The following is a 12,697-nucleotide window of genomic DNA, read 5'->3' on the forward strand; positions in this document are numbered from 1 at the left end:
ATATATACAATTCAGTCATCTTTTAAAAGAATGAAATCGTGCCATTTGCAATCACACAGATGGACCTTGAAGGCATTATGCTAAGTGAAATAAGTCAGATAGAGAAAATCAATTACTCATTACTGTATGGTCTCACTTTTATTGTGACATCACAAAAAGCTCATAGATACAGACTGGTGGTTGCCCAAGACAAGGGTGCTGAAGGAGAGGAGAAATGGGTGTAGGAGGTCAAAAGATAAAGAGGAAAAAAAATAAAAAATCAGTGATGAATTGAACGTGAGACTCAGAGGGAGAAGTAACAGCCCAAGATGGGGCTCTTCTCAGATCACTAGCTGGAGTAATGGGCAAATGGAAGTGTTGCTAACAGGAAATACAGGAGGAGAAAAATGTTTTCCATCCATTGCTTCGTACCACTGGTGTAAAGCGAAGGGAAATGGTGTTCAAATGGGCAGGAAGTGCCGGCGAGGGCAGAATAATTCAAATTCATTTCCTACGTACCCCTGCCATAGGAAGCTCCCTGAACACTAATGTGGCCATCATTCCAGCCGGCAGTGGTGCCTAGTCACCTAAAAGGTAACGTGGCTCCAGTGTTGCGAGCAGGCTCTAGAAAGATTCTTTAGGTTTTACCCCAGTTCCACAAATGACTGGTTGTATGGCTGGTGTCTCGAGTTTCTCACCGTATAAGAGGAATATTAACATGATCTCAAAGAGATTAGGTCAGATGATACAACGTGAAGGTCAGGGGGCAAGGCCTGCCATACAGTAAGTGCTCGGTAAATGCCAGCTGCTGGTAAGTCCCCCTTCTCTATTATAACCTTTAGTTTTATTACTAGGGGAAACACATGCATATGTGGTTGTGGATATTTGGGTAATAATATCATTTTGTCTTGTCTGAATGGCCAGTGTAAAACAACTGAGAGAAAAGGTCTCTTCTATCAGTTTCAACCAGAGCAGACTGTGGCACACGGGAGCAGAGCTGGTATTTCTGTGGTCCTGAATGTGAAACCATATAAATCTGGTGTTGCATTTACCTTGCCAAAGGCAGGTAGCATTTAAAGGTTAAAGAAGTCATGTTTTCCATCCAGTGTTAATGCAAACACTACGCAAGGGTCAGAATCATGTCCTTAAATCTCCTCTGGCAAATAAGACAGTCTGTTTCCATTTGAGGTAGTTTTGTAACAATGCCTTCAGCTTCAAAAACCAGTTCAGGAAGGAAAACCAGCAGAGCAGGTCACTAATTATAAAACATTTACAGAAGCCTCAGAATAATTCTGTGAGTCAAAAAAGAAAATCTTGCATGTCAAACAGTCTGCCTTTTTCCCTAAAATATATTTCCTAGTGTTTGGCTCAAATTTCTGTCATTTGGCAGAGGGAACATCATTGAAACAACGTAGTATGAAATTGGTTCCAAATAATCTGAGGCCTTAAATCCAGGAATGGGCTCTGCTGCTGTGGGCCCTGGGTGGCTCAAACTAGCAGGTTCCCCTAGCAGCGCGTTCCAGTTAGTCTTCCCAGGCCCTGAAAACATGAGACTCGCCTGGCCTGTTCACGATACATTAGTGTCAGCGTCACCTACCTGGCACAACTAGAGGATGAGTACATGGTTTTTGTTAATAGTCTTCCCCCACATGCATTCCTAGAAAAAACAGCCTAACAGATGAAAGTACAACAAAATAAAGTTTGTACAAGGAGAGAAATAAAGACCCCTTTAATATATCAAGTTACAATGCCTTTCTAACAGCAATATTCCTGTTTTTGTTCACTGGCCCAGATTTTTTTCACATCAGCTTTCCTGGAGCTCAAACCATGAAAACATCTGGATTACATTTTTTGGAGATGGAATAAATAGGCTGAAACTACATGGAACTGATGTAAGGAGAAAAGGGACTTCTAACCAAATGTGATCTAGAAATGCATGTGCCAATAAGGACACTTTGAAGGAATTATTAGCTTATAATCAGCATTTTTCAGTCAAAGATTAGCTAAAGAAAAGCAATGTCTGCTATGATGTTAAAATTCATGCATGTAAGAAATGTCATGTAATGTATTCTCTTCTTGGTTATTTAAGAAGAGAACTTTAAATCACATGCATTACGCTTCTCTGTCTCTCTGTGTGTCTCTCTCATGCACATGCACACACACACACAAACAGGAGCCAGCAAGAATGTGTTCAAATAGAGCTCCCTGATTCTAAAGAGATGGTTAGAGGTACACAGTCTAATTCTCTTCAAGAAAAAAAGTTTTTTTTTACTTCATTTTGATTCTATGGCTCTACAGATACAACCAAAGGTTTAACCAAAAGTAGTGTTAGCCTTCATCCTCAGGCTGATACATTTGTTCAGCCGTCTACAACAACCATACCTATGAGAACCTGAGATGAAAGCAGATTCAATTTAGAAAGCACACATTTTAAGGAGCCACTAGGGATTTCTGCCTTCCAAGAGAACCTGTGCCAGTATTTAGTGATCTCGAGCCGTGGGAAGTGACAAGTCACCCACATGCCCTAACCCTTACTACCACTGGCAAAGCATGGTGCACCGCTCTGATCTCCCTTCACAAAGAACTTACCAATCATCTGCAACAATCCAGGTAACTGACTCCCTGCTGTTAGGACCTCCTGATCTGCCTCAGCCCCTCCACCAAAGAAAGCCCCAGCAACAACTGAGTGTGGTGTCCACTGGCACTCTGCACAGGGCTGCTTTGTGGGACAGGATGAATTGTCAGATCCGCATTGTGGCCTGAGGCTCAGCCTGCCCAGTTCTCACCTCCATCCCTTATCTCACAGAAGCACCATCCTCCAAGAACATTCACCTTCTCCCCAGAATCTGCTTTCGGGATCTTCCAATAGACACAGCCTATTTATTCTCAGTTTCCACTTAGAAACACATCTTGTCAGATTTCTATATACAAACTTGGAGACTGCTGATAGAATTTCTCAAAACACGTACAAAAGTGAATTAATGAAGAGATGCTTTTTCACCTCTATACATTTCCTTTTAATAGTTCTAAACAGAAGCAGGCTCACTTTTCCCTCTCCCTGAGACTGTTTTCTGAGAGATTCATCATTTAAAATGCTCATGTTTCCATGCCCACCAGCCAGAGAGTGATCCTGGGGCAGGCAGGAATTCTTCATCGTGTTTGCCCACTGCTAGATGAAGTAGTATATTTTCCTGGACATTTATGAGAAAAGCTTTGCTTTTCTAATGACTTTTTTCCCTGATAGAGTTTGCCACCCTACATAAGTAAGAAAGCAAAGTAAAAGAATTCACATTGCACGGGTGCTTTTATATGTAGGAACTAACATCACTTTAAAATGGAATTTGGTTTTAGAGCTGCTGAGTATCATAGCAGTTATGGCCATCCTACAGATTCTTATAAAGACTTTGATTAAGGAGAACCAAAGAATATTTCTGAATATAAAGCAACTGGTAATGGGAATAAGGGCTCATATAATAATTGGCTTCATGAATTCCATGACTGAGAGGAACACAGCAAACTAAAGTGTTTAACCCCCCAAACAGTGATGGGACATTTCAACTTTTCAAACTAAAGACAAGCAGCAGTTTTGATGGTGAATTGATGTGCCATCTCATCACTGGTGGTTTTTTATTGTTGTTTGTTTAAGAGGATACACAACTCAGGACGATGGAACACCTGACTATAGGTATAGAGGAAAACTAGGCAGGAACAAGTGACAGTATCAAAACAACAACAAGGGACTTGATATCTGATGCTTGTGTGAACTGGGTCTGGCTAGCTTAGATCTCCAACTAGGAAGAGAGAAAATGTTTGTTACCTTGACTTTGGCAGTACATCCTGAAAGTCGAAAAATTCCTTCAGATTCCAAACCGGATTCCTCAACTTTCTCAAAAAACTAAAAAGCAATGATACATTACAAAAATAAATACCTCCAATACAATTACAAATAGTAAAACAATAGTGTTGATGACAACAAATGATAAATTACCAAGCATTATACATGCTTGGTACTGGAACACTGTGTTGAGTGTTTGCAACCACCCCATGAGGTCTCCATGAGGAAATGGGGACCGAGAGGCATTGCATCACTTTCCCAAGGTCGACCGTAAAGGTAATGGCACCAACTCACTGAAGCTCGTGCTCTTCGCCACTCAAGTATGCTGCCTGGTAACTACTTTAAGAGGTGATTACTACCTCTCTTTCTGCAGTCTGACCAGTAAGAAAAAATTCTAAATTCACTCTCAGTACTTGCAACCACTCTGGCTAAGAAACTATAGGAACTCTACAAAATGACCAAGGAGGTAGAAATTATAAACGTTTATAGCTCCCGTGAACTCTCACAGTGATGAGGATGGCGTTAATAATCTACTAACATTGATTGTGTACATTTTGTGTGTTAGATACTGTTCTCAATACTTCACACTGATCAACTCATTTAAATCCTCACAATAATCCTTTGAGGAAGGTTCTATTAGAATCCTTATTCTACTGCTGATGAGACTGAGGCATGGTAAGGATGAATACTTGCCCAGCTTCACACAAGAGCAGATCTACAGTCTTTGCTATTTTCCCTTCAAGATATGATGGTGCCTGAAACTAGGGTAGTTCTTGTAGGTATGGAGAGAAATAGATATGTAGGAGGAAGAAACTCACAAGAAAAGACTCTCTCATAGGAGCAGGAAGGTAATAAGTTAGGTTGTCTTAAATGAGGAACACTTAATATTAACATCAGTAGGAATAATAGCGGACATTTATTGAGTTGCTAATGCAATATAATCCTGGGTTTAGTTGAACTGTCATTCATTGTGCACCTTCCATTTGCTATGTCCTTTGCTAGGCTTCTGCACTTACATAGCAACATAAATTCATGTACTGAAATTTCTGTCTTGGATTTTTATTCATTTTCTTCAAACACTGTCCTGTACAGAGAGATCAAAGGGCATAATTCTGGTTCTAATTCAAGAACGGAAAACAAAATCTTAGGGTCACCATGGACTTTGACCTTGATTATATACTGTGTTCCTTTTCACATATACCTCTTGCTAGCTGTGTGTTCTTGGGTAAACTACCTTACTTTACTATGTCTTAGTTGTCTCATCAGTAGGAGATGGTAACACTGACCTCCTTGGGCTGATTAGTGCTGACAAAATGTGACAGGATTGGAGGGTACTGGAGCAGCCCTGAGCAGGAGAGGTGCCCTACAGACAGGCCCCACACACACTGGCACGTGGCCAGCATCCTCTGCCATCCTCCCTTCTCCCATTGGCAGCCAATTAATCACCTGATTTGAGGAGTAGCTCAACTTGAGGTATTAGTAGCAAAATTTAGAAAGATAGTGAAGAGATGGAGAATTATTACTGTGAATAATGTACGTTTCCTCAGTATTTTCACAAATCACTTAAAAACTCAATTTAAAGTTCAATAGAATTTGTGTTTAGGGTTTTCAATTTTAATTGTGCCATTGGATTTCACTGTTAAATAAATGCATACTCAGTAAATTGGTGTAAACTGTTGGGTATAAAAAAATGTAATTTAAAGCACATGTCCCAATCACCAATGACAGATACTAGCATATGACAGTTTAAATAATATCACTTTCAAAACTTCCCAAATCAAAATTCTTCTTTGTCTAACTCTATCCTATTTTCCTAGTCATACCTAAAAGACTACCATAACAAGCTGGTTTTTATACTTTATTAAGCTTTGCTTGGAAAACTCATTTAAATGATTACAAGCACACATTTGAAACACTCAACCTATATCTCAGCATATATTTGCATGATCAGTAAATACACTGCTCATAATTGTCATCTTTTATTTCAGACAGAATAATCAAATATACACAAACACATACATACAAATAATTTTTTGTCCAAACATTTTTCATTTTTTAAAATATATTTTATTGATTATGCTATTATAGTTCTCCCATTTTTTCTCCCCTTTATTCCCCTCTGCCCTGTAATCCCCTCCCACCAGCATTCCCCATCCCTTAGTTCATGTCCATGGGTTGTACACATAAGTTCTTTGGCTTCTCCATTTTCCATACTATTCTTAATCTCCTCCCATCTATTTTCTATATACATTTTATGCTTCTTATTCACTGTACCTTTCCTCTGACCCTCCCTGCTGATAACCCGCCATGTGATCTCCATCTCTGTGGTTCTGTCCCTGTTCTAATTGTTTACTTAGTTTTTGTTTTCAGGTTCAATTGTTGATAGTTGTGAGTTTGTCATCATTTTACTGTTCATAGCTCTGATCATCTTCTTTTTCTTAGTTAAGTCCTTTAACCTTTTATATAATATGGGCTTGGTTATGATGAACTCCTTTAACTTGACCTTATCTAAGAAGCACTTTATCTGCCCTTCCATTCTAAATGATAGCTTTGCTGGATAAAGTAATCTTGGATGTAGGTCCTTGCCTTTCATGACTTGGAATACTTCTTTCCAGCCCCTTCTTGCCTGTAAGGTTTCTATTGAGAAATCAGCTGATAGTCTTATGGGAACTCCTTTGTAGGTAACTGTCTCCTTTTCTCTTACTACTTCTAAGATTCTCTCCTTATCTTTCATCTTGGTTAATGCAACTATGATGTGCTTTGGTGTGTGCTCCCTTGGGTCCAACTTCTTTGGGACTCTCTGCTTCCTGGACTTCCTGGAAGTCTATTTCCTTTGCCAGATTGGGGAAGTTCTCCTTCATTATTTGTTCAAATAAGTTTTCAATGTCTTGCTCTTCCTCTTCTCCTTCTGGCACCTATATGATTTCTATGTTGGAACATATAAAGTTGTCCCAGGGGTTCCTAAGCCTCTCATTATTTTGAATTTTTGTTTCTTCATTCTGTTCTGGTTGAATGCTTATTTCTTCCTTCTGGACCAAATAGTTTATTTGAGTCCCAGTTTCCTTCCCTTCACTGTAGGTCCCCTGTATATTTTCTGTTATTTCACTTTGCTTTGCTGTCACTTTTTCCTCCAGTTTGCGACCATACTCAACCATTTTTGTGAAAATCTGGATTACCAGTGTTTTGAACTGTGTATCAGTTAGGTTGGCTACCTATTCATCACTTCTGTTTTTGGAGCTTTGATCTGTTCTTTCATTTGAGCCTTTTGTTTTTTGTCTCCATGCACCTGTTACTAGTAAGGGGCGGAGCCTTAGGTATTGGGCAGGGCAGGGCAGGGCAATCCACATGGTTGCATTGCGGCACTGTACATGGGGGAGAGGCCAGGGAAGAAACAATGCAGCTTGCTCAGCTCTCGGCTGGCTTTCAGTCACTTCACCCACTACCCACAAGCAAATTGGGCTCTTCTGGCACTGATTCCCAGGTGGGTGGGTTTGTATACATTCTAGGACCCTGTGGGTCTCTCCAGCAAACTGTCCTATGAACCTGGGAGGTTCTCCCACCACTGCAATTCCCACAGATTTTTACAGCCAGAGATTTTGAGGCTTTATTTCCTGGCACTGGAATCTTGGGTTGCACAATCTGTCTCACTCCCCAGTTGTTCCTCCCGGTTTATCCACAGGCAAATGTGGGACCACCCACTCTGCCAGTCACCACCTTGCCTGATCCTCCAGCCTCCATCTTACTTGCCCCAGTCCTCCAGTCATTGCCTTGCTACCAGTCCTTTCCACCTCAGCTGCCTGTTTCTGCCCCTCCCACCAGTCTGGGCAAATGTTGCTTCTTTAATTCCTTGGTCATTGGACTTCCAGACAGTTTGATTTTCTGGTTATTTTTTGTTTTTAAATTTGTTGTTGTTCTTTTAATTGTGTGAGGAAGCAAAATGTATCTACCTACACCTCCATCTTGGTCAGAAGTCGCCACACATAATATTTTTAAAAAATATTGGAAAAAGATATAACCAAAGGAAGCCATGGATGCTCTATGGTTAAACAATGTAACAGGCTCCAAGAGTTCACAGCAAGGCCAACAGGTCCAGGTGCTTGTAGGATGGATGGGATTTCTTGGAATAAAACAGAAATTCACCAAAGGCCTGAGCCCTAACAGGGCTTGCCTCAGTGTCTTTAAAGCTAAAGAAAAAATCATTAGCAGCTTTACAAATAGCAAATTGCAAGCACAAGTTCTATTAATTCCCCACTCATATTCTACTCACTTTTTGTAATACAAGGGGAACTTTTACTCCAGGGTCCTTCTTTCGGTCATTGTCCAGTAGGACTGTAAGTGGAACTCCAAAAATCCCATTGTCTTCATTGTAAAATAGTTGAGAAAAAAAAAGAATCAGAAAAGCACTATGTATTCCAGTATGTCAAAGTGTTAAAATCAGAAGAAATCAATCCTCTTAATTACCTCTTCCTTTTACTTTCTCTGTTTTGTTTCTCTTCAGTGGAATTCCAAAGGCATCAAAAAAGGCTGTCAATTCAATCAGAGAGAGGTGGCGAATTTTCTTCATGTCTTCGGCAGATAGATCTCCTGCTTCAGTTAGGCCAAATCTGGTTTTCTGAACAATAAATTTCTAAAATACATATTAAGAATATTTATTATTTAAGAAAAATCATTATACTTTCATTCAAATGCTATCTGGACATTCTAAATCTGTACAACACATGCTATTTGCACATATTAATAATAATAACTTTTTAAAAATCTGAGGCACATGCTGAATCATAAAAGATTATATGTGTGATTTTTAGAATATTTGCTGTTTACTACTATGCTAAATTTGAAGTAAAGTAATGGCATGAATACACTATAGTATTTGCAACACAACTGTAAAAACTGCTTCTTCCAAGGACCACCCTTACTGTTGACAACAAATACCCAGGCATCGTGTGACATGTGCATGCCATGGGCACAGGTGAGACAGGTATACAGAGCACTCCTTCTGTGTACTCTCAGAAGAGCTTTCAGCGTATTTTTTTGTTTTGGACTATAGTCCTTAAATCAGGTACCACATACTCTCTTCTGAATAGTTTAAAAGACTGTAAGTAATTTCCCAGTTGAAACTGATTACACATGTTTGCTGACACAGTAGTTATTCTACCTTAAAAATCAAATTTAGATGATTCTAAATATTCTTAAAAAGAACAATGCATAAAAAGTGCCAAGTAATCTACTATTATTTTAAAGACAATGATATTATTACATTCTCTATTTCTATATTAGAAAGAAAAATACACTAAAACAACAAAAAAACCTTCAATAATCCAGAAATATTGTGAAGACTATAAGAAGACTTTTTAAAACCAAGAGATTGTTCTTGTTAACATGTTAGTATCACTGCAAGTATTATATGTACCGTATTTTTTGGACCACAAGATGCACCTAGGTTTTAGAGGAGAAAAATAGGGAAAAATTTTGAAGCAAAAAATGTAGTAAAATATTTAATAACATAAATAATATTTCATCAATGTAAATAAATGTAAAGCTATATTCTGACTATAAGATGCACCCCCCTTTTCCTCCCAAATTTTGGGGAGAAGTGCATCTTATAGTCTGAACAATACAGTAATAATAATAATAAAATGTAAATATTATATAATTAACATAGAATTATATAACAAGTATAGACTAAGTATTATATATAGTCAGTATATAGTATATAACAAATATTTTGCTGTCAGGAAATGTGGCACTAAAAAATGCTAAAGTAGAAAACTATAATAGTGACTTAAATTACAAAGCTTTAAGTCCACAATTTTCCCTAGGGGTTCCTTAAATTAGAGCTTCCTTGGGGTTTTAAAACCATCCACCAATTCATTCATTCATTTATCCATTCAACAATTGTTCCTTGGAACTCCCAGTATTTAAAAGTTAAATAACAAAAGGTAGGATGTGGTTTGGGGTATAACTTGTGTTATTAGGTACTTAGCTATTTTACCTTCTGAGACCAAGCTTTCATGTAACACATAACAACATATATAACAATACATACAATAACAATATATAACAACACATAACAATAATACATAATATATAACAACACATAACAATGATACCATAAAACAATATATAACAACACATAACAATAACACATAACAACAATATAAACAACCACCACAATCCCTTATTGAGTAATTACCTCATGCTAAACCTCATGCAAAGTTCATCATGGGAGGGAGGCTGCTCTGCACCCTAGGCAAGCCAAACCTCAGGAAAAGACATACACTTGGAAGAGGGCTCTGGGGACCAGCATGCTTGCTTGGACAGTTCTCTCTCAAGGCTCAGAGGGACTCCCCTGGAAACCAGAGTCCTGCTGGATTTCCTCTCTTGGTCCAGAATGCCACTGAGCCCTTCAACATAGAGGCTGCTTAGGAACCAAGAGGGATTACTTAGTTTCTCTGGGCCTCAGTTTTCTCAGCTGAAAAATGGGACCAATCATAGGGATGATTATAACTGAATACCTAGTACAGTGTTAGGCCCATAGAAGGTACTCAATGAATCTTAAAGTTCTGGTTCTGCCCTCTGCTTCCTCTCCATCATGGGATGTTTGTCTGAGAATGGCCCAGGCTCCCTGGGGCAGACTCTGCCTATTGCCTTTGGCTCTGAACTGACCTGATCCCTGCTCATCGTGCTGTCTGCTGATCAGCACAAAATATTCAGGGCTCCATATCACCAACTCTTCACAAGTGCATTTGTTGAGTAGCAAATAGATTAATGTAGCATTTTCTGTATTGGGCTTTCAGGATATAATATCATATATATATACACACATAATGTATATTATATTACATATAATACATAAAAATATATGCATTTGTGTGTATGTATATATATATATATATATAAATATATAAATGAGGCTTCCAGGATAATGAAGCATGTAGCACTACTTGCTCTTCCATAATAATAATATAAATTCTTGAATTTATTTTGAATTTTAGTGCCTATCCTGTAAGCTCTCATTTCTTGTTAGGACTGTGACTTTCTGCAATACTCTCTTCTGATATGTGCTTCTAGAAGTACAAGTAGATAATACAGTTAGAGTCTCCACTAACCTATAAGTAAGGATATGAAATGCATGAAAGCACACAAGCCAGGTAGAAATCCTATTTCATCTATACAATGATACTCACACATACACCCTTACAACTCTTCCCCAACCCAGGGCTGCCAGAAACAGCCAGGCAGGCTGTGTGCACTGCACAGTAGGTGCTCCCTGAGTGCTACGAGACACTGCTGCCCGGCCTCTCGCCATCCTTTGTGCACACACAAAGAAATTTGTTTTGAAATCCTTGTTTGTGCTCTGGGCAGTGTGGTTTAGTTGGTTGGAGCATCATCCCATTGCCAAAATGTTGTGGGTTTGATCCCTGGTTGGGGTGTGTATGGCAAGGCAACCAATTGATGTTTCTCTCTCACACTGTTTCTCTCCCTCCCTTCCTCTCTTTTTGAAAACAATAAAAAATATGTCCTCAGGTGAGAATAAAAAAAAATCTAGTTTGTGCCATGGAGAAGTGACAGGAAGCTAGTGCAATAAGGATGAAGGGTTTTACTCACAGTTAAAATATAGTCTTCTTTTTTAAAATCTGACTTCTTAAACTTATTTCTTTTTGGAGCCTCTGTAACCATTTCCGAGTAAGATACTTCAAAGGACAGCTCTTCGGCTTTTGATGGAATGTTCTTTTCCAGATAATCATCATCTAATTAAAAAAGATATAAAACATTTAATATGCCATTTAATCAATCAATACCATTTACTGTAAAATAAACACAAACTATTTACGAGTTAATTCATAAGCACGTTAGTATGTTTAAATGTGAGGAAAGGCATCAGATTCATCCAGAATGATTTCAGTTCAACAGTAATACAGTGTCATCAGACTCCCCTATGAACACATTTCTGTAATCATTATCTAAACAAATTTCCTATTTAATGTGATGTTTTCAATTTTAGATTTTTATGTCTCATGAAAGGCACTGAGTATAACTAGAGGAAAGCCTGAACATGGGATATTTCCATATATTTTATGGTATTAAAATTAAGCCCATCTAAACCCAATGTTGCTGCTACTGGGGAGTGGCCTACTGGTTGGCTTGCTTGCAGCTGTTAAGCAGAGTGCTTACGGAAGAGGCTCCAAATCAAAGACACTACCCGAGTGAGTAGTTTCTGAATGACATGGTGGCAGCAAAGGAGGGAAAGATTCTGCCTCCAGTTTGGCTCTATTAATTTTGTCTGGTGCAGCAGAGCAGGGTGTTTGGAGGTGGTAGGAGTGCCTGCTGGAGTGACAGAATCAGTATGGGGAGAGTAACACACTTATATTTCCCTTTCAGAAATTTACTGCTCATTTTACTGAGCACCAGCACAGAAGTGAGAAGACATAGATCAAGGTCAATAGGAGTGTGTATCACTCACCACTCACTGCACTCTGAACTGCCTGTCCAGGGTCTGCCGATCCATTGGAATGAACTGGTATATCTGGAATAGTCTCAAGGATAGGCTGTGAAACAAGGGAAGAGAAACACAAAACATTTACTGTAAATGAAGTCTATTTCACATTTCAATCTGACTTCTGTTTGGTAGTATAAAAGAATTAGAAGCAATTCTTGATTTCATAAAGAGTCTGCATCTAATTTCCTTTGTTTTTTTCATTCAATTCAGACCTCTACAGCCCACATAGTTATCTCCAAAGAGAATTAAGTGAAGGTCAAAATAAGCACTTAGCTCTTAAATATTCTTAGCTCTGAAATATTTGTTGCTCATCTATTTCCTAATATATTGAAAGCACAATGCTTGATGTAACAACATAGTTTGACAATCAGTGTATTTGTTAT

The 12,697-nt window shown here is 38.6% G+C and overlaps 1 protein-coding gene across 2 annotated transcripts in view; it reads right to left on the reverse strand.

Annotated features, from left to right (window-relative positions):
• Positions 1–12,697, reverse strand: part of ARHGAP28 (Rho GTPase activating protein 28) — a 217,992-nt gene that overhangs the window by 41,071 nt on the left and 164,224 nt on the right. For both annotated transcript variants that reach the window (XM_045850289.1, XM_045850288.1), the window contains 5 exons: positions 12,279–12,363; positions 11,423–11,565; positions 8,276–8,441; positions 8,082–8,173; positions 3,797–3,874 (listed from right to left, as the gene is read on the reverse strand). In XM_045850289.1, the coding sequence (XP_045706245.1) occupies positions 3,797–3,874; positions 8,082–8,173; positions 8,276–8,441; positions 11,423–11,565; positions 12,279–12,363 (564 nt within the window). The remainder of the gene's footprint in view (positions 1–3,796; positions 3,875–8,081; positions 8,174–8,275; positions 8,442–11,422; positions 11,566–12,278; positions 12,364–12,697) is intronic.

This window comes from Phyllostomus hastatus, unplaced genomic scaffold (assembly GCF_019186645.2).
Source record: "Phyllostomus hastatus isolate PE091 unplaced genomic scaffold, TTU_PhHast_1.1 phas_contig_80, whole genome shotgun sequence".
NCBI classification, from domain to species: Eukaryota; Metazoa; Chordata; class Mammalia; order Chiroptera; family Phyllostomidae; genus Phyllostomus; species Phyllostomus hastatus.